This window comes from Pristis pectinata, chromosome 37 (genome assembly GCF_009764475.1).
Source record: "Pristis pectinata isolate sPriPec2 chromosome 37, sPriPec2.1.pri, whole genome shotgun sequence".
In the NCBI taxonomy this organism is placed as follows: Eukaryota; Metazoa; Chordata; class Chondrichthyes; order Rhinopristiformes; family Pristidae; genus Pristis; species Pristis pectinata.
The window spans coordinates 7,575,852-7,603,360 of NC_067440.1; the positions used below are offsets into that span (position 1 = coordinate 7,575,852).

Genomic DNA, 27,509 nt, shown 5'->3' on the forward strand with positions numbered 1-27,509 from the left:
GTTAGGAAGTTGTGGGCATGCTATGTTGGCGCCGGAAGCGTGGCAACACTTGCGGGCTGCCCCCAGAGCACTCTCAGTAATGCAGAAAGATGCATTTCACTGTGTGTTTCGATGTACATGTGGCTAATAAATAAATATCTAAATAAAACCCTCAGAGACTTTAAATACCTGCATTAAATTTCCCCTTAACCTGATCTCTCTGAAGACATCCAATCCCAGATTCTCCACACACCCGAGGCTCCCCAGGTCTGGGACCAGTTGAATAGGCTTTTTTCCCCACACCTTTTAAATACTGCTGCCTCTTAATTGCCAGGAGTGGGTAGGGATGGGAAATAAATGCTGGCGATACCAGCCACATCCATGTCATAGAGTCACACAGCATGGGAACAGGCCCTTCGGCCCACTGAGTGTGTGCCAACCCATTTACGCCAATCCCATTTTATTCTTCCCACATTCCCATCAACTCCCCCCAGACTCTACCCCTGACCCACACGCTAGGGGGGCAATTTACAGCGGCCGATTGCAGTGCCGGAGGTTGGGATCGAACCCGGGTCTCTGGAGCTGTGAGGCAGCAGCTCAACCCGCTGCGCCACTGTCTGAGGAGCGCTCCATTTTACGCAGCAAGTTGTAGTGTAGAACGCCCTGCCTGTAAGGGCAGTGGGAGCAGATTGATACTTTGCAATCGGTGGTCGTGTTACTAAAGGCTGTGGGGACAGAGTGAGATTGGGTCTAATTGGATTGGATTGTTTGTTCAAAAACTGGGACAGACATGATGGGCTGAATGAATTCCTTCGCGCTGTTTGATTCGACGTTCTGTCCCAGCAGTGGAAACGTTAACTGAACTTCAGCTTTTAAGCTCTCAATCCTTTGAAACTGCAGTCCCTTATTGGTTATTATATTAAGATCTAACAGTGAGGATACCTCGGCACAGAGGTTTCGTGTACATCAGACAGCAGAGCCATCCGAATAATCCCTTCCCTTCACTTCAAAGAAACCTTCCAGCTCCTGTAGTCCCAGGTCGGCAGTTCCTCCATCCAGAGAGAATTCTCAAAGTTCCTTTGATCTTTGCATCCGAAGCTCCATCCGATCTTTAATTAGACTGCGTACAATGCAGTGGGCTCCATCTGTTTGTGAGCTGCGGACGAGGCCCGTGGCGCACTGGGGGGAGCGGTGCATTTATTTGGGAGTTGGGGGGGGTGAGGGGGTGCTTGAGATGGCGGGGGTGGGGTTGGAGGTGGGGGAGAGGTCAGGGTTACTGTTCCGCAGAGTCAAGGGCCTGAGTGATGGCAATTCGCCAGACAGGCTGATGAGTCCCAGACAGAGAGCTTTGAACAGGAACTCTACTGGCCTCCTTAATGCGTTCCCTTTCCCAGCGCATCTATATATCTCTTCCCTCGCTCCCTCCCTCGCTTCCTCACTCTCTATCACCACTCTTCCCCTGTCCCTTTCTTCTCTCCCCCACTATCCCCTCTTCTCCACCTCCGCGTTCTCTCCCTCCCCCACTTTAACCACCACATGCTCTCTCCTCCCTCCTCCCACCCTCTCCTGGGCCAACATGCAATCATCGTCACTCACCATCACACCGCCATCCGCGGGAGCTTGCTGTGCACAAATTGCCACCCTCATTTCCCACATTGCAGCAGTGACCACGCTACAACATCCTTGTCTCCGAGGTGTGCAGGTCTGGGACCCTACAGGTGGGTGTGCGCAGCACTGAGAGGTGAGAGAGGGCACTCAAACCTTCCCTGGACGCACTGGGGGCTGGGGTCTCACTCCCGCCAGATGCTGTTCTTGAGATGGCTGCGGTTTGATGAGACGATCGTCTGCCTCCTGGTCAGGAAGATCTGGAGAAGGATGCAAGGGTCCTTGTCGAGGTTCACCCCCAGCAGCTGTGTAACAGAGAACTCTCTGACCTATGGCCTGTTCCAGTGCTGCTGGAACCTAGAACATAGAACAGTACAGCACCGGAACAGGCCCTTTGGCCTACCATGTCTGTGCCAAACACGATGCCAAATTAAACTAAATCTCTTCTGCCTATTCACGATCCATATCCCTCCATTTTCTGCATATTCATGTGTCTCTTAAACGTCACTGTCGTATCTGCTTCCACCCCCACCCCTGTGGCAGCACATTCCAGGCACCCACCACTCTCTGTGTAAAAAAAAAACTTGCCCCACGCATCTCCTTTAAACTTTCACCCCCTCACCTTAAATGCACGCCCTCTAGTATTCAACATTTGTCCCCCGGGAAGAAGATTCTGACCGTCTACCCTATCTGAGCCTCTCGTAATTTTATAAACTTCTATCGGGTCTCCCCTCTGCCTCTGACGCTCCAGAGAAGTGTCCCAAGTCTCTCCAACCTCTCCTGATAGCACATGCCCCCTAATCCAGGCAGCATCCTGGTAAACCTCCACATCCTTCCTGTAATGGGGCGACCAGAACCTCACACAATACTCCAAGTGCGGACTAACCAAAGACTATGTTGAACTAATGGTGCAGTGAATATACATAAGACCATAAGACAAAGGAGCAGAAGTCGGCCATTCAGTCCATCGTCTGCTCCGCCATTCTATCATGAGCTGATCCACTCTCCCATTTAGCCCCACTCCCCCGCCTTCTCACCATAACCTTTGATGCCCTGGCTACTCAGATACCTATCAATCTCTGCCTTAAATACACCCAATGACTTCGCCTCCACAGCCGCCCGTGGCAACAAATTCCACAGATTCACCGCTCCCTGGCTAAAGAAATTTTTCCGCATCTGTTCTGAATGGGCGCCCTTCAATTCTGAAGTCGTGTCCTCTTGTACTAGACTCCCCTACCATAGGAGACAACTTTGCCACATCTACTCTGTCCAGGCCTTTTTATCATTCAGATAGACGTGTACTGATTATTCACCATACAGGTCCTCCCTGGGTTACGAACACCCGACTTATGTACAGCCCATACGTATGAGCGAGATCGGCTGGATGGATTTGCCGGCTGCTGTGGGGCCCAGGTATCTTCTGCTGTGTGGGAACCCACTTCCCAGCTATGTCATTGCTTCTTGCAGAGGAATGTGAATGGTTGAGTTAAACGCCCTGGTTGAATGACACGTTGGCCAATGTTTTTATTTAAATATATCGCTGGGCAGCCGCATTTCCAGATTATGATCCATTCGGTTTCTAACAGTTCTGGGGAACGGAACTCTGTCCCAACCTGTCTAAATAATAAAGAAACTATAACTTTGAAATGTATAAAGAAAACAGCGGCCTGTGGAAATCCCGCAGCTCTGTTAGAGAACAAAAGGGAAGACTTTGTGGCTTCACTGGGAGGGATTGGAGCTGGGGTGGGGGGGTGGGAGGTGAGGCAATGAGGAGTAGGGCGGTGCGATGGAGAGAGGGGGAAGGGAGGGGCTGTATTCCCAGTGATTCATTGCCTCTCGCTACTCAGCGGCCTCTCCCTCTGTTTTGTTTGTCTGGTTGTGCTGGCGACTGAGAGGGAAGGAGCCAGGCCTAGTGGATGCCTTGAAAGCCTGAGGCCTAACAACCAAACTCAGCCTGGCAACCTGGGCTAGAGAGGGTGTGGTAAGTCCCGAGGTTTCAAAAGGGTGGGGGTGTATGGTGAGGGATGTGGGTGGTGAAAGGGCCAAGGGGATTCAAGGATTGGTAATTGGTTTATTATTGTCACATGTACCGAGATACAGTGAAAAGCTTTGTTTTGCATGCCATCCAGTCAGATCATTCCAGAACATAAGTACTTCGAGGTAGTACAAGGGAAAACAATAACAGAATGCAGAATAAAGTGTTACAGTTACAGAGAAAGTGCAGTGCAGGTAGACAATAAGGTGCAAGGCCATAATGAGGTAGATTGTGAGGTCAAGAGTCCTTTATTGTACAAGAGGTCCGTTCAAGAGTCTGATATCAATGGGATAGAAGCTGTTCTTGAGCCCGGTGGTGTGTTTTAAAGATTTTGTATCTTCTCCCTGATGGGAGGGGGGAGAAGAGAGAATGTCCGGGGTGGGAGGGGTCCTTGGTTATGTTGGCTGCTTTCCTGAGGCAGCGAAAAGTGTGGACGTAGTTAATAGAGGGGAGGCTGGTTTGTGTGATGGTCTGGGCTGTGTCCACAACTCTCTGCGGTTTCTTGCGGTCTCGGGCAGAGCAGTTGCTGTACCAAGCCGTGATGCATCTGGATAGGATGCTTTCTATGGTGCATCTGTAAAAATTGGTGAATGTCATCGGGGGACATGACAAAATTCCTTAGCCTTTTGAGGAAATCGAAGTGCTGGTGAGCTTTCTTGGCCATAGCGTCCATGTGGTTGGACCAGGACAGGCTATTGGTGATGTTTTCACCTAGGAACTTGAAGCTCTCAGCCATCTCCACCTCAGCACCGCTGATACAGACAGGGATGTGTACTCCACCCCACTTCCTTCATTTTGCTGACATTGAATGAAAGGTTGTTGCCATGACACCGTGTCACTGGGCTCTCTATCTCCTTCCTGTACTCCATCTCGACGAATTGACCAGCAAGAGGGCGGTGTGGAGACCGTGTTGTCTGGCTGTTAGATAGTGAGGTGTTCTCCATTGCCCCGTACCTCTCCGTCGGCCCCCTACATTGCCCTCCCTCCCCCTTGCGCCGTCAACCCCATGGCTTTCCATCGCCTCTGCCCCTCACTGCGTCACTCAGACCTCGCTCTCCCTCCCCAACCGATGGCTGCTGCGGGGCTGCAGGAATCTTCCACTGGGTGGGAATGGGGCATTTCCCCGTGCCTTGCCTCCCCCATCCCACTCCCCCACCACCCCCTCCCCGAGCCACAACAATCGGGGGCTGGGTGGAGCCGAGTGGGGCTGGGAGCACTGAGCAGACTCGCTGACTCGTTCACTCAGAGTCAGTGCAGAGAACAGTGCAGAGGTACACAGTGTAGAGTGCAGCGGTACAGTATACAGTGGTACACAGTGTAGAGTACAGAGGTACACAGTGTACAGCGGTACAGTGTACAGTGGTACATAAATGTAAAGTACAGCGGTAGTGTACAGTGCTACACAGTGTAGAGTACAGCGGTACACAGTGTAGAGTACAGCAGTGCAGTGTACAACGGTACACAGTGTAGAGTACAGCAGTGCAGTGTACAACGGTACGCAGTGTAGAGTACAGCAGTGCAGTGTACAACGGTACGCAGTGTAGAGTACAGCAGTGCAGTGTACAACGGTACGCAGTGTAGAGTACAGCAGTGCAGTGTACAACGGTACGCAGTGTAGAGTACAGCAGTACAGTGTACAACGGTACGCAGTGTAGAGTACAGCAGTGCAGTGTACAACGGTACGCAGTGTAGAGTACAGCAGTGCAGTCTACAACGGTACGCAGTGTAGAGTACAGCAGTGCAGTCTACAACGGTACGCAGTGTAGAGTACAGCAGTACAGTGTACAACGGTACGCAGTGTAGAGTACAGCAGTGCAGTGTACAACGGTACGCAGTGTAGAGTACAGCAGTGCAGTGTACAACGGTATGCAGTGTAGAGTACAGCAGTGCAGTGTACAATGGTACGCGGTGTAGAGTACAAAGGGTGTACAATGTTACAGAGGACAGTGTAGTGGAGTGAATCCCTGAGCTGTAGAAAGTGTTGAGAAGGAAGGTGTCAGGGCGATATTTGAACTGCTTTACATGACTCCCCCCTTTAGCATCGTCACTGCAGCACCACGGTGGCGCAGCGGGTAGAGTCGCTGCCCCTCAGCTCCAGCAACCCCGGTTTGATCCCGACCTCCGGCGCTGTCTGTGTGTGGAGTTTCCACGTTCTCCCTGTGACCACGTGGGTTTCTCCCGGGTGCTCCGGTTCCCTCCCATGTCCCAACCACGTGCGGGGTCGGTGGGTTAATTGCCCCCCCCAGTTTAGCACCTCTGGGTGGTGGGAGGATTGAGGAAGGAGTTAGCAAGTATGTGAGAGAGGACGGGTGCCAGGGAGTGGTGGAAGCAGGATACAACAGCAATGTTTAAGAGGCATTAGACAGGCAGGGAATGAGGGATATGGACCGTGTGCAGGGAGATAGGATTAGATTAATTTAGCATCAGTCAGCACAGACATTATGGGCCGAAGGGCCTGTTCCTGAGCTGTCCTGTACTATGTTCTATTGGATTTTGGAGCGCCAGTCTGTGTCCCCAGAAACAGCTGTGGTTAGTGGATGAGGATTAACATCTATGTTGGAAAGACTCCATGCTCCAAATCTGTCCAGTCACTCGAATTACTCCCTGTTGTATTTTTGGATCTGTTCCCTTCTTCAGCTGCCTTTCCCCACCCTATTCTGCCTGTAGTTTCTGTGTTTGTGCCAGTGTTTCCATACGACAATCCCCATGACGTCACGCCAAGTCCCCTGGCTACGTCAGGGGAGTCAGGGACATCCCTTGTCCACGGCACCCTTGGTTAAAGTGCCTGCTCGGTTGTGTCGGCTTCTTGTCCACGGGGCCTGATGTTGCTTGTGAGATGGGGTTGGTGATCGTTATCCATGTTCTACAGTCATACAGCACGGAAACAGGCCCTTTGGCCCAACTGGTCCGTGCTGGCCAAGATTCCCACCTAAGCTAGTCCCATTTGACTGTGTTTGGCCCATATCCCTCTAAACCTTTCCTATCCATGTGCCTGTCCATGTAATTTTAAATGTTGTTAATGTACCTGCCTCAAACACTTCCTCTGGCAGCTCGTTCCACATATGGACCACCCTCTGGGAGAAAAAGTTGCCCCTCAAATTCCTATTAAATCTCTCCCCTCTCACCTCAAACCTGTGCCCTCTTGTTCTTGATCTAACAACACATGTACACGGGACAGGTGTAGATCACAGCTATACCCACGATCTAGTCACACATGTACTCGGGACAGGTGTAGACCTCAGCTTTACCAATGGCCTATTGATACGTACATGGGACAGGTGTAGACCTTGGCCCACATGAGTACCTGAGCAGAGAGTCAGAGCTCAGCTCAGGGCTACCTGGTAACCTCCCTGAAATGGGAGAGTTTTGTCTCCTTTGGGACACCACACCAGATCTTTGTGGGGTTCTGACTGACAGCTCCCGCCCTCCAGTTACAGTCAGACCCTCCCCTACCTGTGCCCAGATGATGCCGGTCTGGACTTGCAGTGAGCACTGCTCCCGTAGAGGAGAAATGTCTCCCAACATCCAAGTGTGTTCTGGAGACTCGGTGAACACACTGTGACTCTCCAGAGCTGTAAGTGAGCATCTCTGTACGGAAAGCAGTTGTGTAGTTGGGAACAATAGATGGGACGGTGTAGAGGGAGCTTTGTTCTGTGTCTGACCCCGGGAGTGTGTGACGGGACAGTGTAGAGGGAGCTTCACTCTGTGTCGGACCCCGGGAGTGTGTGATGGGACAGTGTAGAGGGAGCTTCACTCTGTGTCGGACCCCGGGAGTGTGTGATGGGACAGTGTAGAGGGAGCTTCACTCTGTGTCTGACCCCGGGAGTGTGTGACGGGACAGTGTAGAGGGAGCTTCACCCTGTGTCTGACCCCGGGAGTGTGTGACAGGACAGTGTAGAGGGAGCTTCACTCTGTGTCGGACCCCGGGAGTGTGTGACGGGACAGTGTAGAGGGAGCTTCACTCTGTGTCTGACCCCGGGAGTGTGTGACGGGACAGTGTAGAGGGAGCTTCACTCTGTGTCGGACCCCGGGAGTGTGTGACGGGACAGTGTAGAGGGAGCTTCACTCTGTGTCTGACCCCGGGAGTGTGTGACGGGACAGTGTAGAGGGAGCTTCACTCTGTGTCGGACCCCGGGAGTGTGTGACGGGACAGTGTAGAGGGAGCTTCACTCTGTGTCTGACCCCAGGTGTGTGCAACGGGACAGTGTTGTGGTGGGGCTTTACTCCGTGTCGAGCTAGGTGCTGTCCTGGCCCTGGGAGTGCTGTGGCAGGGTTTCCCTTTCTTTGGACAACCAGTCAACCTGAAACCTGAGTGGAACGATACGGAGTCGGGGTAAACACTGTCTCAGTGTGACTCAAAGCTTTAGTATATTCCTGGTTTCTGAGAGTGCTTGTTTGAGCAGGGTACGTGTTGCCTCTCCCACTCATGTGACACAAACAGAGCCCGAGGCTGTCAACCAGCACCTGGTGCATCCAGTTACACCGGATCCCGTCCGTAACTGCTCCTCACTCTCACTTTTCTTCCCATCTTTATCTCTCTCCCTCATCTGTCCCTTTCTTCTCACAATCTTTCGCTTCCTCACTTGTTTTGTGTTTTGCTCCCTCTTCTTTGAATATCTCCCTCTCTTTGTTTCTCCCCGTTCTCTCTCTCGCACTCTCCCTGTCTCCAGCATCTCTCTCTCTCTCTCTCTCACATTCTCTTTCCATCTCTCTCTCTGTCATTGTCTCTCTGCCTGTTTGCATCTGTCCGTCATGTGTTGTCTGTCCACCTCTCTATCCTTCTGTCTCTCTCTTTCACCTTGTATGTGTGTGTGTGTGTGTGTGTCTCATCTCCTCTCCCTCTGCTACTCCCCCTCCCCCTCTCTCCCCTATCTCTCTCCCTCCCTCTCTCCCTCCCTCTCTCCCTCCCTCTCTCCCTCCCTCTCTCCCTCCCTCTCTCCCTCCCCGTCTCCCTCCCCCTCTCCTCTTCTCACTCTACCCTCCCCCCTCCCTCCCCTCTCCTCATTCTTTCCTCTCTCTCCCCCACTGCTCCACCCACCCCCTCCCCATCTCTCCCTTCCCCCTCTCCCCCCTCTCCCCCCCTCTCCCCCCTCTCCCCCCCTCTCCCCTCTCCCCCCCTCTCCCCCCCTCCCCTGCTCTCCCCTGCTCTCCCCCTCCCCTCTCCCCTCCCTCCCTCTCCCCCTCCCTCTCCCCCTCCTCTCTCCCCCTCTCTCCCCCTCTCTCCCCCTCTCTCCCCCCTCTCCCCCTCACCCCCTCTCCCCCTCTCTCCCCCTCTCTCCCCCCTCTCTCTCCCCTCTCTCCCCCTCCCCCCTCTCTGCCCCCTTTCTCCACCTCTCTCCCCCTCCGCTCTCTCTCCCCGTTTCTCTCCCCCTCCCCCTCCCCCTCCCTCTCCCCCCCTCTCTCCCCCCCTCCCTGTCTCTCCTTCTCTCTCTCTCTGTCATCGTGAAGGGCCTCCAACCTACAACAGTGGCGTGCCGCAGGAACCCTGTCCTTTCCCCGAGTACAGAATTCCCAGTGACGATTGCGCCCCGTGCTCCCCGCCGATCCCGAGCTGACACCAATGCGCAGGAAGGGAAGGGCGGTCAGGTTTACTTCCTTCGGGAATGAATCATAGCCGACCTGATAAGAGGTTGTTGAGGTAATGAGTGGGGGGCTGGGCTGGGCACATGGAGAGGGAGAGGCCAGGAATTTTGACTCTGGAGCCACACAATCTCAGAGCGGCTGTGCCTCTGGAATTCCTTCCACTGCAGTCGAAACACAAGGAAATAGGAGCAGGAGTGGACCATTTGGCCCATCAAGCCTATCCCACCATTCGATGTGATCGTGGCTGATCTGCCCCCAGCCCTCATCTCCTCTTGTGCCAGTTCTCCATCACCTTCAGGTCCCCGATCCTTCAAAAAGTCATCCACCTTCCCGTTAAATGCCTCCAGAGATTCTTCCCTCCGGGGCGGAGAACTCCAGAGACTCCCCACCTCTGTGAGGAGAAGTCCTGACACACCTCAGTGTTAACTGACCGACCCCCTAATCCTGTAATTCTGTCCTCTCGTCCGAGACTCTCCCACCGGTGGAAACATCTCCACACCGACCCTGTCACGTCCCCTCGGGACCTGAGATGTTTCAATAAAATTGCCCCTCATTCTGCTAAACTCAATTTGTTTAGCCATTCGGCCGTTCTAGTCTGTACCGAAACTTTATTCTGCTAGCCCCATTGACTTGCACACAGTCCATAACCCTCCAGACCTCTCCCGTCCATGTATCTATCCAATTTACTCTTAAGAGTAAGCCCACATTTACCACGTCAGATAGCAGCCTGTTCCACACTCCCACCACTCTCTGAAGAAGTTCCTCCTAATGTTCCCCCTAAACCTTTCCCCTTTCACCCTAAAGCCATGTCCTCTCGTACTTATCTCTCCTAATCTAGGTGGAAAGAGCCTACTCGCATTTACTCTGTCTATACCCCTCATAATTTTGTAAACCTCTATCAAATCTCCCCTCATTCTTCTACACTCCAAGGAATAAAGTCCTAACCTGTTCAATCTTTCCCTGTAACCCAACTCCTGAAGACCCGGCAACATTCTAGTAAATCTTTCTTGAAAAAGAGTGCCACAACAGTGCACAGTGTCCCACAGTAGTCCTGTAAATGTAACAGTGCTTCCCTATTTGGAAGCGCCAACCCCCTTGCAGTAGAGGTTAAATGGAGACAGCTGCTGCTGTGAGTCCCACGTTTAGCAGTCCCGACGGAGGAGGAATCTCGAGACATTCTGTGTTTGCGACGGCCTCCCGCGGACCCGAGTTCCCTCGCCTCGACCGGCCGGAAAAGAAATCAGCTCGCCGTCCCGTTAGCTCAGCGCTGACTGGTTGAACCGTACTGAGCGTGGAGTGAAATGCAACGGGAGCCGTTTCCCGGTCATCTCACACCATGTTGGGAACTCGACCGGGATCTTCCCGGCCAGCATCAGTCTGTGCCTTTCCTTGATTTATCCGCTATCATTTCTCACCGATCCCTCATGTCCCATTGGAGTGAGAGGGGAGCTGTCGGGTCCTGGAGTCACCTACATGCCAGTAAATTTCCTTAGTGGGTCTTCATAATGATTCGTAGACTCACACCAGCATGGAAACAGACCCTTCAGCCCTTCACGTCTATACCGACCATCTATACTAATCCTATTGACTAGCACTGCGACAGGAAGGGCGTGACAGTACTGCGAGGGTGCAGAAGAGAATCTTATACACTAATGATAAACTCTTGATCTCTCAGTCACCTCGTCATGGCCCTTGCACTTCATGTGTCCACCTGCACTGCACTTTCTCTGCATTCTTTTCTTTTCCCTCTTGCACTATAAGACCATAAGATATGGGAGTAGAAGTAGGCCATTCGGCCCATTGAGTCTGCTCCGCCATTCAGTCATGGCTGATTTGTTTTCTCAGCCCCATTATCCCACCTTCTCCCCTTAACCCTTAACCCCTCCCCCTTACCAATCGAGAATCTATCAGTCTCTGCCTTAAATACACCTGGTGACCTGGCCTCCACCACCCTGTACGGCAACGAATCCCACAGATTCACCGCCCTCTGGCTGAAGAAATTCCTCCTCATCTCAGTTCTAAAGGGACGTCCCTTTATTCTGAGGCTTTGCCCTCGGATCCTGGACTCTCCCACTGATGGAAACGTCCTCCCCACGTCCACTCTGTCCAAGCCTTTCAGTATCCGGGAGGTTTCAATGCGATCTTCCCCTCCTCATCCTTCTGAAATCCATCGTGTACAAGCCCAGAGACGTATGCTCCTCATACATTAACCTTTTCATTCCCGGGATTATCCTTGTGAACCTCCTCAGGACCCTCTCCAGGGCCAGCACATCCTTCCTTAGATATGGGGCCCAAAATTGCTCACAGTGGTCACTCAAATTGCTTACCACCTTGATGTAGTTATGTACGGAATGATCTGTCTGGATGGCACGCAAATGAAAGCTGTTCACTGTATACATGACACTAATAAACCAGTTACCAATTACCACCTGGGATGGTGGGTCTCAGTTACAAGGAGAGGCCGGAGAGGCTGTGTTTGTCCACCCTGGAGTGGAGGGGGTTAACAGAAGACACGACTGAGGTATATAACATTCTGAGGGGTACAGATAGGGTAGACGGCAGGAAACTTCTCCCCATATTAGAGGTAGATAGATTGAAGGGAAGGGAGAGAGAGGGAAGGGATCTGAGGGGGGGCCTTTCTCACCCGGAGCGTGGTGAGTACTTGAAACACATTGCCGGAGAGAGAGGGGTGGAAACAGAGTCACTGACAGTGTTTAAGAAGTGTCTGGATGGGCACTTGAATCGCCCAGGGAGAGAAGGCTCCGGGCCAAGCCCTGGAAGATGGGATTAATATGGATGAGTGCCCATGGTCAGGGTGGACCGGATGGCCTGTTTCCATGTTGTACAACTCCATGGCCATGACTCGCTCGGTCCCTAGCCTTCTAGTGCTTGTAAGGCATCCATGGTCATTGTTATTGACCAGATTACTTTAAAAATTCCAGTTATTTAATTATGAATTATTAGTGCACATAATTATTAGGGTAGATCTGAGGAAACCTTTCCCCATAGAGTTTGTGTGGAGGAGTTAGAGAAATGGGAAAACAGATTTCATCCATTGCACGCCCTTGATTTTGATCACCTCAAACCTTTCCACTCCCCAACCATCCCTCTTCCTGCTGACTCCTGCCGGAACTCAGTCCCTGAGGAAACCGGCTGTTAAATCTACTCAGCCCCATGTCTCCAGGACCCGCCTATCATGAGAAGATCTTGCCGAGGATTTGCTACCTGACTCAGAAGGGGAAAGATGACAGGTTCCTCAGGATAGGACAGGGAGTTTTGTCGGTGGGCTGGCAGAGGAATTGTGGCCTGAACGGCCTTACTGGGTGGACGGTCAGAATCTTTTTCCCAGGGTAGAAATGTCAAATGCCAGTGGAAGTGCATTTAAGCTGAGAGGGGGAGAAGTTTAAGGGAGACGTGTGGTGTTTTTTTACACAGTAGGGAGGTTACGCTGCAGTATCGCGGCTTGGTACGGCAACTGCTCTGCCCAGGACCGCAAGAAACTGCAGAGAGCTGTGGACACAACCCAGCGCATCACAGACACCAGCCTCCCCTCCGTGGACTCTGTCATTACCTCTCGCTGCCTTGGTGAAGCAGCCAGCATAATCAAAGACCCCACCCACCCGGGTCATTCTCTCTTCTCCCCTCTTCCATCAGGTAGAAGATACAGGAGTCTGAGGGCACGTACCACCAGACAAGAACAGCTTCTACCCCACTGTGATAATTGAATGGTTCCCTTATACGGTGAAATGGACTCTGACCTCACGATCTACCTTGTTGTGACCTTGCACCTTATTGCACTGCACTTTCTCTGTAGCTGTGACACTTTACTCTGTACTGTTATTGTTTTTACCTGTACTACCTCAATGCACTCTGTACTAACTCAATGTAACTGCACTGTGTAATGAATTGACCTGTACGATCGGTATGCCAGACAAGTTTTTCACTGTACCTTGGTCCAAGTGACAATAATAAACCAATACCAATATAGGACATTGTTGAGACTACATCTGGAGTACTGTGCACAGTCATGGTATGTAAGAAAGTATGTCAATGTGTTGGAAACAGTTTGGAGAAGGTTTACTAGACGTAGCAAAAAGCAAAGTGCTGGAGGAGCTCAGCGGGTCGGGCAGCATCTGTGGAGGGAGATGGATGGTCGACAATTCAAGTCGAGACCCTTCACCGGAATCTTCTTCCCAGGGTCGAAATGTCAAATACTAGAGGACGTGAATTTAAGGTGGGGGTGGGGAGGCAGATACAATGTTAGACAGACACATGAATATGCAGGCACTGGAGGGATGTGGACCATGTGCAGGCAGAAGAGATTTAGTTTAATTTGGCATTATTTTCGGCACAGACATGGTGGGCCGAAGGGCCTGTTCCTCTGCTGTACTGTTCTGTGTTCTGTGCTGCGGGGAGACTTGTGACGGGGGACCTTACCTTGTCTGTTGGGGCTGTGTTCAAGCTCGTTGTCTCCCCCACAGGCAGGGCTGGTCGCGATGTCTCCGGATGAGGGCACCGAGTGGCTCCTGCAGCTGCTGAAGGAAGTGCAACTCGAGCAGTTCTACCTGAGGATCCGCGACGACCTCAACGTCACCCGCCTCTCGCACTTTGACTTCGTCAAGACCGTCGACCTGGAGCGAATCGGGATGGGCCGGCCAGGTATGCGCTCCACGATGGCGGAGGGCACGGTCTACCTCACCCCGTCCATCTCCCTCTCCCCAATGGGTCTCTACCCTGCTCCCCATGTCTCTCCATCTCCCCCTGCCCGTCCTCTATATCATGCTCCCTCTCTCCTCCCATTCTTTCACACTCCCTCTCTCTCATTCTTTCACTCTCTTTCTAATCTTCGCTCTCATTCTTTCTCCTGCTCCCTTTCGCGCGCTCTCTCTCTCTCTCTCTCTCTCTCTCTCTCTCATTCTTTCTGTCTCTTACTCTCTCATTCTTTCACTATCCACATAATTCTTTCTCTCTCTCTTTCACCCTTTTTTTCTCTCTTCACCATTACTCTTTTTCATGGGATATATGTTGAGATTACTCTTCCCCAATAAAATATGCGCTGAGATTACTCTTCCCCAATATGATGTGTGCTAAGATTACTCTTCCCCAATAAATTATGCATTGAGATTACTCTTCCCCAATACGATGTGCGCTAAGATTACTCTCCCCCAATATGATGTGTGCTAAGATTACTCTTCCCCAATTCGATGTGCGTTAAGATTACTCTCCCCCAATACGATGTGCGCTAAGATTACTCTTCCCCAATACAATGTGTGCTAAAATTACTCTTCCCCATAGGATGTGTACTAAGATTTCTCATCCCCAGTAGGACAGGGGCTGACGTTTCTCTTGCTCACAAAATGTGTGCAGAGATTTCTTTCCCCCAAATAGGATTTGCATTAAGAACATTCTTGTGGTAGAAATAGAGAGACTACAGAAGGGATTCTTCAGAGAGTCGCCTGGAACGGAGGGCTGTAGTTACAAAGATTGGGTAGGCAGATTCATTCTCACTGGAATGAAGGAGGCTAAGGGGTGACCTTAAAGAGGTTTCTAAAATTATGAGGGGCATACATAGAGTGGGTAGTCAGAATCTTTCTCCCAGGGCAGAAGAATCTAGAACTAGAGGGCACAGGTTTAAAGTGAGAGGGGAGAAATTTAAAGGGGATCTTTCACACTAACAGAGAATGAGCTTCCAGAGGAGGTGACAGCTTGAAGAGGCGGACGCAATTATGTTTAAAAGGGACTTGGACAGGTTTTCAGATAGGAAAGGAATAGAGGGATACAGCCCTCATATGGGCAAGTCAAATTCAAGATTAATGTCCTATGCGCAAGTTCATGTGTGCGCAGGTGCAATGAAAAACTTACTTCCAACAGCAGCATCACAGGCACAGAGCATCAGAGACACAACGTTCACAAGAAAACTATAAATTCAATATAAATTATACAAAATTATACAAGAAAGAACAAAATTAGAAAAAAAAAGTCCACTGTAGTGCAAAGTGGTCCCAGTGTTGCTATACTGAGGCAGTGATTAGGTTTGTGCTGGTTGGTTTAAGAACCGAACGCTTGAAGGAAAATAGCTGTTCTTGAACCTGGTGGTGTGGGACATCAGGCTTCTGTACCTCCTGCCTGACGGTAGCTGTGAGAAGATAGCATGGCCCGGATGGTGGGGGTCTTTGATGATGGACATTTCCTTCTTGAGGCAGGGCCTCCTGTAGATACTCCCGATGGTGGGGAGGGATGTGCCTGTGATGTGTTGGGCTGAGTCCACTACTCTCAGCGAGTGGCATTAGTATAGACAGGCATCATGGTCGGGATGGACAGGATGGGCTGAAGGCCCCGTTTCTATGCTGTACAATTCCATGATTCACCCTGGAAGTTGAGCACGGAAGTTCCTCTTCCCTCTGACTCCCTCAGCTCCCTGTCAGTACGATACCCAGGTTAGAGGACTAAGTTGTTGACTTGCTTCCTGAGTTGGTCAGCCTACACCCACGGATTCTTTTGCACATTTCTGTACGGTGGAGAGCATTCTGACTGGTTGCATCACCGCCTGGTACAGAGGCTCCAATGCACAGGATCGCAAGAGGCTGCAGAGGGTTGTAGGCTCAGCCAGCTCCATCACGGGCACAACCCTCCCCACCATCGAGGACATCTTCAAGAGGCGGTGCCTCAAGGAGGCGGCATCCGTCACTAAGGACCCTCACCACCCGGGACATGCCCTCTTCTCATTACTACCATCGGGGAGGAGGTACAGGAGCCTGAAGACCCACACACAACGATTCAGGAGCTTCTTCCCCTCCGCCATCAGATTTCTGAACGGTCCATGAACTCATGAACACTACCCCCCTCTGTTTTCCCTCATTCCTGAGGCCCCTCCACCCCTTCTGTTTCCCCTCCCCCGGCCTCACCACCTGCCCATCGCCCACACCTTTCCCCCCTCTGGTTCCCCACCATCCTTTATTTCATTGGTCCACTCCTACCGGATTCCTTCGTCAGCCCTTTGCCTCTTCCGCCTCTCACCCCCCAGCATCTTGCATCACCCCACTCCCCCACCCACCTACCTTCCCCCCCCTCACCTGGACTCACCTGTCACCTGCCACCCTGCATTCCTCCCCCTCCCCTAACCTTCTTATTCTGGCTTCTGCCCTCTTCCCTTTCCGGTCCTGATGAAGGGTCTTGGCCTGAAACGTCGACTTTTTATTTCCCTCCATAGATGCTGCCTGACCCGCTGAGTTCCTCCGGCATTTTGTGTGTGTCGCTCCAGATTTCCGGCATCTGTGGAATCTCTCGTGTCGACAACACCTCATTAATCCCCTTTTTTGCGTGACTTCTTTTGTAACTTATGGTCATTTTACGTCTTTGCACTGTGCTGCTGCCGCAAGACAACAAATTTCACCTCAGTGTAAGTCAGTGGTAATAAACCTGATTGGGATTCTGCCGTCTTCCCCACAGGGCACAGACGTCTCCTCGAGGCAGTGAAGCGAAGGCGCGTGATGGGACGTCCCAAGTCCTGGATGTCTAAGGTAGACTCTCATTGTTTCTCATCTCAGCACGTCAGGTATCTGGGCCACCCCTGCCGGACGTTACGTTTCTTGTAGCGCGGTTACTATGGCGGGAGAGAGTGTGCGGCGCACAGCAGGACCCCGCGACAAGTGGTAGACGGCCGAGCAGTGTATGGGGCAATTTATTGGCTCCAGGTCAAAGTTAGGCCAAAATTCCCTATTATTCCACCTCCTCCAGAGATCGGAGTGAATCTCTCCCCACACTCCATCTATCTATTAGTCACACGTACATCGAAACACACAGTGAAATGCGTTGGTTTGCGTAGAGTGTTCTGGGGGCAGCCCGCAAGTGTCCGGCGCCAACATAGCACGCCCACAACTTCCTAACCTGTACGTCTTTGGAATGTGGGAGGAAACCGGAGCACCCGGAGGAAACCCACGCAGACACGGGGAGAACGTACAAACTCCTTACAGGCAGCGGCGGGAATTGAACCTGGGTCGCTGGCGCTGTAATAGCGTGACGCTAACCGCTACACTACCGCTCCCCCTCTGCCCACAAGTCCCTGCCCGTCCCCCACCCCTCGGCCGCACGTCCACCAAACCGATCCTGGCTGCGTGGTTGGCCCACACTCGGTCACGTGATCTGGGGGCCCGCTCCAACGATTGGAGCCCGTAATCCGGGCCAGCAACCCCGGAGCCGATGCCGAGGGAGGGGGGGGGGCACCGTTGGAAGAGCCGTCCCTCAACTGCGGCCTCAGACCCCTCGGGGAGGGTGTTGGGGGGACTGTGCAAGGTCGCACGCCCACCATCGTGGTCAGCTCTCCTCCGCCGACATTGACCCCTTGCCGGCCAAGGTGCGTTTACCCCTCACCGTTTCTGGGATCTTGCTGTGCACAGGGGGGGCGGCCCGACGCTCCAACAGCGACTGTGTTTCATTGGCTGCCAGGCCTCTTGGGGACATCCCGCCATCCATTGAAATGGGCTATCTGAATTTGGGATCTTCCTTTTAACCCTGTCGTAGGACAGAAGGAGGCCATTCATCCCGTCAATGTGCCAGATCCCAGTAGAGCAAGCCCCTCAGTCCCATCCCCCTGCTCTTTCCCCACAGCCCTCCCAAGTACTCTTCCACCCAATCCCCACAACCTGCCCAGCAGGCAGTGACTCCCAGCTCCTTCCTGGAGTTATTTTACCTCAGGTTGTACCTTTTGCTCAAAATTTTCAATTCCCCCTCCGACCTGGTTCCAGAACCACCTCCCAACAGGAACGCGTTCCATTCCTCCGTCCCCCTTGTGACCAAATCCTCCCTTTCCTCCATGTCAGACGACTCTAGTCTAACGGGGACACCAGAGACTGCAGACGCTGAAATCTGGAGCAACACACAATCTGCTTGAGGGACTCAGCGGGCTGGGCAGCATCCGTGGGGGGGTGGGGAGGTGGGGGGAGAGAGACAAAGGACTGTGGATGCTGGAATTTGGTCCAGGTGAAGGGTCTCGACCCAAAACGTCGACTGTCCGTTTCCCTCCATGGATGCTGTCTGACCTGCTGAGTTCCCCTGGCAGTTTGCTTGTAGTTCCAGTCTAACCTTGCAGCTGAATTTCCTCCTCCCTGGGACTGCTCTGGACAGTCTCTCCCTCACCCCCTCCGGGAACTTGACCTCCCTCCCAACATCTGGTGACTGGAACGGGACACAATAATCCAGTGCTTTGTGAAAGTTCAATGTGGCATCCGCTTTGCTCCCTTTCCGAAGTTCCTTCTCCAACTCTCGGTGGGCTAATCGGCCACTGTAACTTGTCCCCAGTGTGTGGGTGAGGGGGAGAATCTGGGAGGAGTTGACGGGAATGTGGGGGGAACGAAATGGGATTGGTGTAAGTGGGTGGTTAATGGTTGGCACCAGAAGCCTGGGCGTTGTGTGTGTGTGTGTGTGTGTGTGTGTGTGTGGGAGTGTGTGTGTGTGTGCGTCTGTGTGTGTGTGTGCGTCTGTGTGTGTGTGCGCGTCTGTGTGTGTGTGCGTGAGTGTGTGTGTGTGTCTGTCTGTGTCTGACTGTATGTGTGCGTCTGTGTGTGTGTGTGTGCGTGTGTGCGCGTCTGTGTGTGTGTATGTGTGTGTCTGTGTGTATGCGCTTCTGTGTGTGTGTGTGTGTGTGTGTGTGTGTGTGTGTGTGTGTGTGGAGTTTGCACGTTCTCCCTGTGACCGCATGGGTTTCCCCTGGGTGCTCCAGTTCTCTCCCACATCCCAACGATGTGCGGGGTTGGTGGGTTAATTGCCCCCTAGTGTGTGGGTGTGAGGGAGAATCTGAGGGCATTTGATGGGAATTTTGGGGAGAATAAAAAGGAACTGGATTAGTGGAGAATCGGTGTCAATGAGTGGTTGATGGTCGGCACGGACTCAGTGGGCCGAAGGGCCTGTTTCCGTGCTGTACCTCTCTGTGCCTCTGTGACTGTTGGAGCCAAACCCCATTACCCTTGCTATAAGGGCTGACATTGGGCCTTTGAACATTGTTCCAACCCTGACTCCTTCAGCCTATTGGATAACAGAATCCCAAATCTATGGTGGGACCTGTGCTCAACACCCTGACTCCCGGGCAGTAAGAGGTGGGATGAGCCATTTTCTCTTCTATTATGGGAATACGTGAGTGAAACCTATCCATTTACATCACCAAATGCAAGCCCCCTCGTGTGTTCTCCCTCTTCCAAATTACATGGGATGGATACCACTGGATTCATCAGCAGAGTTCCCAATGGAATGTCTCAGCTCAAGGACAGAACCCCCTCCTGTCAAAACCCACCAACTCTCTCACCTCACAATCCCATATTCCTATATTACCTTATGACGTAGAAGGAGTCTATTCTGCCATCCAGTCCACCCTAGCTCATGGATCGATCCCGTTTCCCTGCTAATTTTCTCCATAACCTCTTCTCCCCACCCGCCCGCGATCAGAACAAAAATTCTAAAGACTGCAGATGCTGGAAATCTGAGATAAAATCAGAGGATGCTGGAAACGCTCAGCAGGTCAGGCAGCGTCTGCGGAGAGAGAGAAAAACGGCCGATGTTCCGGGTCCAGGAGCCTTCGCCAGAGCTGGGAAAGGGAGGAAACGTGTTAGTGTGGAGGAGGAGAGAAGTCGGAGGAAGAGGTGGGTGGGACAGAGGAAGTAGCTGTGAAAGGGCGAGACCAGTTAACACCTAATCAAAGGGAAAGAGAAGGAGAAAGGAATTCTGCTGGACTTCTATCAGGTAGCTCACCCCCACCTCTTCAAGGGGCAATTAGGGATGGGCAATACGTGCTGGTCTTATCGTAACCAACCACATCCCATAACTAACTTCCATCTTTGTTCTCAAACTTTGATGGATAAATGATGATTTGGCTCCTACATCTGTCAAGCTTGGGCCAGATGTTGAAGCAGCCGCCATTTTGTCTCGGCAGATGTTCAGCGTGAAGGCGGGCGATTACTACGAGCAGCCATCGTACGCCGGCAGCCAAAACCCCTCTGCCCCGGAGTCGGACTTTGCGCTCAAGTGCCTGATCAACGACAGGGACCTAGTCCTGCACGAGCGGCTGGGCAACGGCTCCTTCGGCGTGGTGAGACGGGGGGAGTGGAGGCTGCCCAACGGACGTGTGGTGAGTGCCCACCTCCTCCCCCTCCCCCCGGCGTGCAGCCCCTCCGTCTCACGTGCAAACCCCTCCCCTACGCATCCAAGTTCCTTCCCGTGACTCGCCCTTTCTCCGTCCAAGATCGAAGGCGGACGGAGGGATTTGAACACGGGACAACGCTGTGGGAGTGCCACACTGTCAGGGGAGCCAGTGCGACACAGTTCAATGCATTTGTACAGCACGGGAACAGGCCCTTCGGCCCAATTGATTGGCAAGGGCGTCAAAGGTTACGAGGAGAATGGGGTTGAGAGGCAATAATAAATCAGTCATGATTGAATGGCCTGATTCTGCTCCTATATCTTATGGTCTAACTGGTCCAAGCTGACCCAAGCTAGTCCCATTTGCCCACGTTTGCCCCATAACCTTCTAAACCTTTCCTACCCATGTACCTCTCCAATGTGTCAAGTTCCTGTACCTGTCCTAACAGGGCGGTGAAGAATATGTCATGCTTGCTTTCATAGGTCAGGGTTGGGACGTCATGCTTGCTTTCATAGGTCGGGGTTGGGACGTCATGCTTGCTTTCATAGGTCGGGGTTGGGACGTCATGCTTGCTTTCATAGGTCGGGGTTGGGACGTCATGCTTGCTTTCATAGGTCGGGGTTGGGACGTCATGCTTGCTTTCATAGGTCGGGGTTGGGACGTCATGCTTGCTTTCATAGGTCGGGGTTGGGACGTCATGCTTGCTTTCATAGGTCGGGGTTGGGACGTCATGCTTGCTTTCATAGGTCGGGGTTGGGACGTCATGCTTGCTTTCATAGGTCGGGGTTGGGACGTCATGCTTGCTTTCATAGGTCGGGGTTGGGACGTCATGCTTGCTTTCATAGGTCGGGGTTGGGACGTCATGCTTGCTTTCATAGGTCGGGGTTGGGACATTATGTTGTAACTTTGCAAAACACTGTGAGTATTGTGGGCAGTTCTGGTCACCACATTATATTGGTATTGGTATTGGTATTGGTTTATTATTGTCACTTGTACCGAGGTACAGTGAAAAACTTGTCTTGCAAACCAATCGTACAGGTCAATTCATTACACAATGCATCGAGGTAGTAAAGCAATAACAGAATGCAGAATAAAGTGTTACAGTTACAGAGAAAGTGCAGAGCAGGCAGACAATAAGGTGCAAGGTTATAACGAGGTAGATTGTGAGGTCAAGAGTCCATCTTATCGTACTAGGGAACCGTTCAATAGTCTTATGACAACAGGGTAGAAGCTGTCCTTGAGCCTGGTGGTACGTGCTTTCAGGCTTTTGTATCTTCTGCCCGATGTGGGGGGTGGGGGGGTGAAGAAGAGAAAATGTCCGGGCTGGGATGGGCCGTTATTATGCTGGCTGCTTTACCGAGACAGGGGGAAGTGTAGACAGAGTCCATGAAGGGGAGGCTGGTTTCCGTGATGTGCTGAGCTGTGTCCACAGCTCTCTGCAGGTTCTTGTGGTCACGGGCAGAGCAGTTGCCCACCAAGTGTGATATATCTGGATAGGACGCTTTCTATGGTGCTTCGATGAAAATTGATGAGGAAAGGGTGCGATTGAGCTGGCGAGAGTGCAAAGGAGATCCTCCCGGAACTTGTATGAATTGGAGAACTTTAGTTATGGGGAGGGATCGGACATGCCGGGACTGTTTTCCCTGGAGCGAAGGAGGCTGAGGGGTGACCTAACAGAGGTGTATAAGATCATGAGAGGCATACGTAGATAGCAAGAATCCTTTTCCCATGGCCAGGGTACCACAGGGCATGGGTTTAAGGTGAGGGGTAAGTTTTGTACAGAGAGAGTGGTTGATACCTGGAATGCGCTGCCAGGGGAGCCAGTGGAATCAGATACAGTCACTGCGTTTAAGAGACATTTAGACAAACACTTGAATAGGCAAGGTATAGAAGGGTACTGTCTTAATGCGGGCAAATGGGATCAGTGTAGACGGGCAAAAAGGTCGGCATGAACGTGGTGGGCTGAAGGGCCTGTTTCTGTGCCGTCCCGATCCACGGCGATGTTAAACCGTGGCCTATCTTGGGTGGATGTAACAGATCCCACAGCCACACTTCGTACCCAAGGGAGGTAATTACCACCCATAGCCTGTCCTGGTCCAACCATGTAGATGCCCACGGCCAAGAAAGTTCACCAGTGCCTCTACTACCTCAGGAGGGTAAGGAAGTTCAGCATGTCCCCCTGTTGACCCTCACCAATTTTGACAGATGCACCACAGAAAGCATCCTATCCGGATGCATCACGGCTTGGGACGGCAACTGCTCTGCCCAAGGGTTGTGGACACAGCCCACAGTCCATCACGCAAACCGGCCTCCCCACTGTGGACTCTGTCTACACTTCCCGCTGCCTCGGGAAAGCAGCCGACATAATCAGAATCAGGTTTATTATCACTGACGTATGTTGTGAAATTTGTTGTTTTGCGGCAACAGTACAGTGCAAGACCTAAAAATAAATAAATAGTGCAAAAGAGGTAGTGTTCATGGGTTCGTGGACTGTTCAGAAATCTGATGGTGGAGGGGAAGAAGCTGTTTCTAATCAAGGACCCCTCCCACCCCGGACATTCCTGAGAGCACGTACCACAGGCTCAAGGACAGCTTCTGTCCTGCTGTTATAAGACTATTGAATGGACCTCTTGTCCAATAAAGGTTAACTCTTGACCTCACAATCTACCTGGTCGTGGCCCTTGGGCCTTATTGTCTGCCTGCACTGCACTCTCTCTGTAACTGTAACACTTTATTCTGTTATTGCTTTGCCTTGGTAAAGCAGCCAACAGAATCAAAGACCCCTCCCACCCTGAACATTCTCTCTTCTCCCCCCTCCCCCCCCCATCAGACAGAAGATACAAAAGCCTGAGAGCACGTACCACCAGGCTCAAGGACAGCTTCTATCCCGCTGTTATAAAACTATCGAACAGTCCCCTAGTACGATAAGATGGACTCTTGACCTCACGATCTACCTCGTTATGGCCTTGCACCTTATTGTCTGCCTGCACTGCACTTTCTCTGTAACTGTAACACTTTATATTCTGCATTCTGTTATTGTTTTCCCTTGTACTACCTCGATGTACCCATGCGATGAAATGATCTGTATGGATGGCATGCAAAACGGAAGTTTTTAACTATACCTCGGTACATGTGACAATACTAAACCAATCACCACCTCTGACAGTGTCGCACTCTCTCAGCTCCACTCTGGGGTGCTGGGAGGTCGAACCCTTGAGCCTCTGAGGTACCCCCCCCTCCATCCCCTCCTCCAAGTGGACTTCCTCTCCCCACCACCGTCCTGTGTTTCCCAGCAGCGGGCAGGAGGGGGCGGCGTGGAGCCGAGGCTGTGATGAGATCCCACCCGTCCGTTCGCCCTGCCCTTCACGGGGACCGCCCTCCTGCCTCCGCGGCTGAGACGTCTCCGGGCAACTGGCCCTTGCCCCATTGTGGGCTCCAGGAGCCGGTGGCCACGGTGGGCTGGCGGCACTGGCGTTCCAGCCAGTGGGCACTGAGCCTAGGGTGAGGGGGGTCATTGGGACACACTGGGGTCACGGTGCCGGGGGTTACTGCTGATTGGATCCTTGCCTCGAGTGCCCTCCCCGACGTGTCTTTCAGTTGAATGTGGCCGTGAAGTGCCTGAGGCCGGACATCTCGAGTGAGGGGGAGGCCACGGCCGATTTCCTGCAGGAGGTCAATGCGATGTACGCCCTCAACCACCCACACCTCATCCACCTGTATGGCGTCATCCTCAGCCACCCCATGAAAATGGTAAGTACCGGGGTCACCGCGCGACACCATGCCCCCTTCGCTGTAGGGGGGAGGTGGCCATCTTGCAGGACCACCCACAGCCTTGCCCGACCTCTCTTACCCGGTTCTGGATCCTGAACTAGATTGGGGCCCCCTTCGGTGTTGGGCTCACTCCTTCTAACCCTGTTCTAGAACTCAGTCCAGCTGCCCGCGAGGGGGCTTGGAATCTGAATTAGCTCCTCGGTTCGACTTTAACAACTGGGTTCTATATTCTGGAGGCTGTTCTAGATTAGCCCCTGGATTCTAGGCTGGAGGCTAGGTTCCAGATTTGGGGTATGGAGATTGGACTGTATTAGCTTGGACTGGATAATGGGTTCTAGATTAGAGTGAGGGTTCTAGATAATGGGTTCAAGGTTTGCATTCTTGGGTTGGAGCCTGGGTTCTGGGTCAGGACCAGGAGTCCTGACTGGAGGCTGGATTCTAGAATGGGTTCTGGAGACGTGTCCTGGATTAGTTCTTGGACTCTGGACTGGAGAAGAAGTTCTAGGTTATGGTTTGGATTCTGGTCCAGAGCCTGTTCTGGATTATTGTGAGGATTCTTGAGCGGAGCTTGGATTCTGGACTAGGTTCTGGTCTGGAAACTGGGTTCTAGATTAGGTTCTGGATTCTGGGCTGGAGACTGGGTCCTAGATTAAAGTCCAGATTCTGGGCTGGAGGCTAGGTTCTAGATCGGGTTCTGGATTCTGGGCTGAAGACTGCATTCTAGATTAGGGCTCAGATTATCTCAGCAAAACTCACGCCCGGGAGACGAGTGAACTTCAGTGGGCAGAAGGATGAGAGGGGAAGTGTCTCCCTCAGAGGGTGGTGGGGTCTGGAACACTGCCTGAGAGGGTGAGGGAGGATGAGACCCCCAGATTTAGGAGATACGAGATGAACTTTGGAAATCCCATTAGGTACATGGCTGGACGAGGAGTTGGGAACGGAATTCCATGACACCGATGGTCCTTCTCCAGGACTCCCGGTGTCCAGCTACAGTTCACGTACCGCTCATCACTGTGACAGCGTCTTGTTCCCCACCGCTTGACTAGATGATGCCCTGGCAAAACCGCCGTGTGGTGTAGCCTGTGGTGGCTGCGGTCAGGAGTCAGCGTGTGTGAATGGCCAGTGTGTCAGCGGTTTGGATCTGTCAAAGATCTTATTAAGCAGACTGCACCATCAGGAAGCTGCTGAATCTTATCCGATGGGAAGATGACAGGGATGGCAATGGGAAACACCGTCCCGTCACACACTCCCAGTGTCCGACACAGAGTGAAGCTCCCTCTACACTGTCCCGTCACACACTCCCGGGGTCAGACACAGAGTGAAGCTCCCTCTACACTGTCCCGTCACACACTCCCGGGGTCAGACACAGAGTGAGTATATTGAAGAGGAGGTCAGCAGATATTGAGGGGGTGGCGAGGGGTGGGGTTAGTAGAGGAGAGGGTGCCGAGGTACAAGTTTGGCCACGGTCTCACGGAGGGATAGAACAGGCAGGAGGGATGGAGGATTTCCTGCGGCTTCCTGCCCTGACGGTCTTCCCTCTCTGTGCCCTGCGCTGTAGGTGACGGAGTTGGCTCCCCTTGGGTCCCTGTACGACCACCTGCGGAGCCGGCACGCGGCCTTCCCCATCCACCTCCTGTGGCTGTACGCCGCGCAGGTGTGCGAGGGCATGGACTACCTGGAGTCCCATCACTTCATCCACCGCGACCTGGCCGCACGCAACATCCTGCTGGCCAGCGAGGATCTGGTGAAGATCGCCGACTTCGGTCTGACCCGCTCGCTGTCCGACTGCGACCATTATGTGATGCAGGCTCATCGCAAGATCCCCTTCGCCTGGTGAGGGTTCCCCTGGGGATGTGTGTGTGTGTGTGTGTGTGTGTGTTTGTGTCTATGTGTATGTGTGTGCCTGTGTTTATGTCTGTGTGTGTGTGTGTGTGTGTGTGTGTGGGTGTGTGTGGGTGTGGCTGGCTGTGTTTGTGTGTGTGAGAGAGAGTGTGTGTGTGTGAGACAGAGGGAGTGTGTGTGAGTGTGAGAGAGAGTGTGAATGTGAGAGTGTTTGTTTGAGAAAGAGAAGTGTGTGTGAGATAGTGTGTGTGTGAGTGTGTGTGTTTAGCTTTGTCTGGCTGTAACTGTGTTTCTACCATTTTTGTGACGACTGATGAATATGTATTTGCCTGTGGAGTCCACGTGTACCTCCGTGTTGCGTCTGTGTGTTCCTGTATAACTCTGTACAGTTCCATGAACGTGTGGGCCTGGGTGTGCGTGCCCCGATACCCGTGCACACACTGCTGTTCTCCAACATGTACCCACACAGCGCTACAGCTGTGTGTGCGGCCCGGGCAGAGAGCCAGTATCTGCTCCCCACGCCACACCCGAGTCTCACCCTGACCCTGCCGTGGGAGTGAACCCGCGAGGGGCAGTCACCTCCCCCTTTATATCTTCCTCTCCTCCACTTCCTTCCAGGTGCGCTCCGGAAAGCCTGAAGTCGGGAACCTTCTCCCACGCGTCGGATGTCTGGATGTATGGAGTTGTCTTGTGGGAGCTGTTCTCCTATTGCGAGGAGCCCTGGATGGGGATGTACGGCAGAGAGGTACGGAGGTGCGGGTCATCGCGGAGGGAGCTCCTGGGGGCGGGTGGGGGGAGGCCCCCTCCAGTGAGCGGGCCCCGGCCTCAACTCCCATCGGATGAGGTGGAGGAGGTCAGCAGGGAAACAGGCCCTACAGCCCAACTGATCCATGCCAACCAAGATTCCCATCCAAAGCCAGACCCATTTTGCCCGCATTTGGCCCTATCCCTCCAAACCTTTCCTATCCCCCATACCGGTTCAAATACCTCTTTTTTAACGTGCCTGATCTCTTCCTCTCTCTCTGTCACCCCTCTCTTTCTCCTTCTCTGTGCCTCTTCCCCCTCATGTCCCCTTAAATCTCTCCCCTCTCACCTAAACCTATGCCTCTAGTTTTAGACTCTCCTACCTGGGGAAAAAGTTTTATCGATGCCTTTCATGGTTTTATAAACATCTATAAGTTCGCCCCTCAGCCTCCTTCACTCCAGGGAAAACAGTCCTAGCCTGTCCAGTCTCTCCTTGTAACTCAAGCCCTCCAGTCCCGGCAACATCCATGTGAATCTTTTCTGCATCCTCTCCAGTGTAGTCACATCCTTCCCATAGTGCGGTGACCGGAACTGCGCATAGTACTCCGAGTGCGGCCTCGCCAACGACGTGTACAGCTGTAACGTGACGTCCCAACTCCTGTGATCGATGCCAGTTTTAATATCAGCAACAACTACCTGACGGACAGCGTACAGGACCCTGGGCTTCTTGGTAGAGACAGGAGCAGGAGTAGGCCACTCGGCCCCTCGAACCTATTGCACCACTCAATGACTGTTCTTCTTGTGACCTCAGCCCCAGTGACC

The 27,509-nt window shown here is 52.7% G+C and overlaps 2 protein-coding genes across 5 annotated transcripts in view; one reads left to right on the top strand and one right to left on the bottom strand.

The window, feature by feature from the left end:
- LOC127586694 (phospholipid scramblase 2-like) overlaps positions 1-27,509 on the bottom strand; it is a 156,998-nt gene that overhangs the window by 62,651 nt on the left and 66,838 nt on the right. The gene's annotated exons all lie outside the window — the stretch shown is intronic.
- LOC127586690 (activated CDC42 kinase 1-like) overlaps positions 1-27,509 on the top strand; it is a 61,985-nt gene that overhangs the window by 19,995 nt on the left and 14,481 nt on the right. For 2 of the 3 annotated variants that reach the window (XM_052044828.1, XM_052044830.1), the window contains exons 2-7: positions 13,684-13,861; positions 16,652-16,722; positions 20,124-20,318; positions 23,928-24,080; positions 25,660-25,934; positions 26,562-26,688. In XM_052044828.1, the coding sequence (XP_051900788.1) occupies positions 13,699-13,861; positions 16,652-16,722; positions 20,124-20,318; positions 23,928-24,080; positions 25,660-25,934; positions 26,562-26,688 (984 nt within the window). In that variant the 5' untranslated portion in view covers positions 13,684-13,698. Of the gene's footprint in view, positions 1-3,445; positions 3,566-13,683; positions 13,862-16,651; positions 16,723-20,123; positions 20,319-23,927; positions 24,081-25,659; positions 25,935-26,561; positions 26,689-27,509 lie in introns of those variants that run through there. The other variant, XM_052044829.1, reaches the window with a different exon arrangement.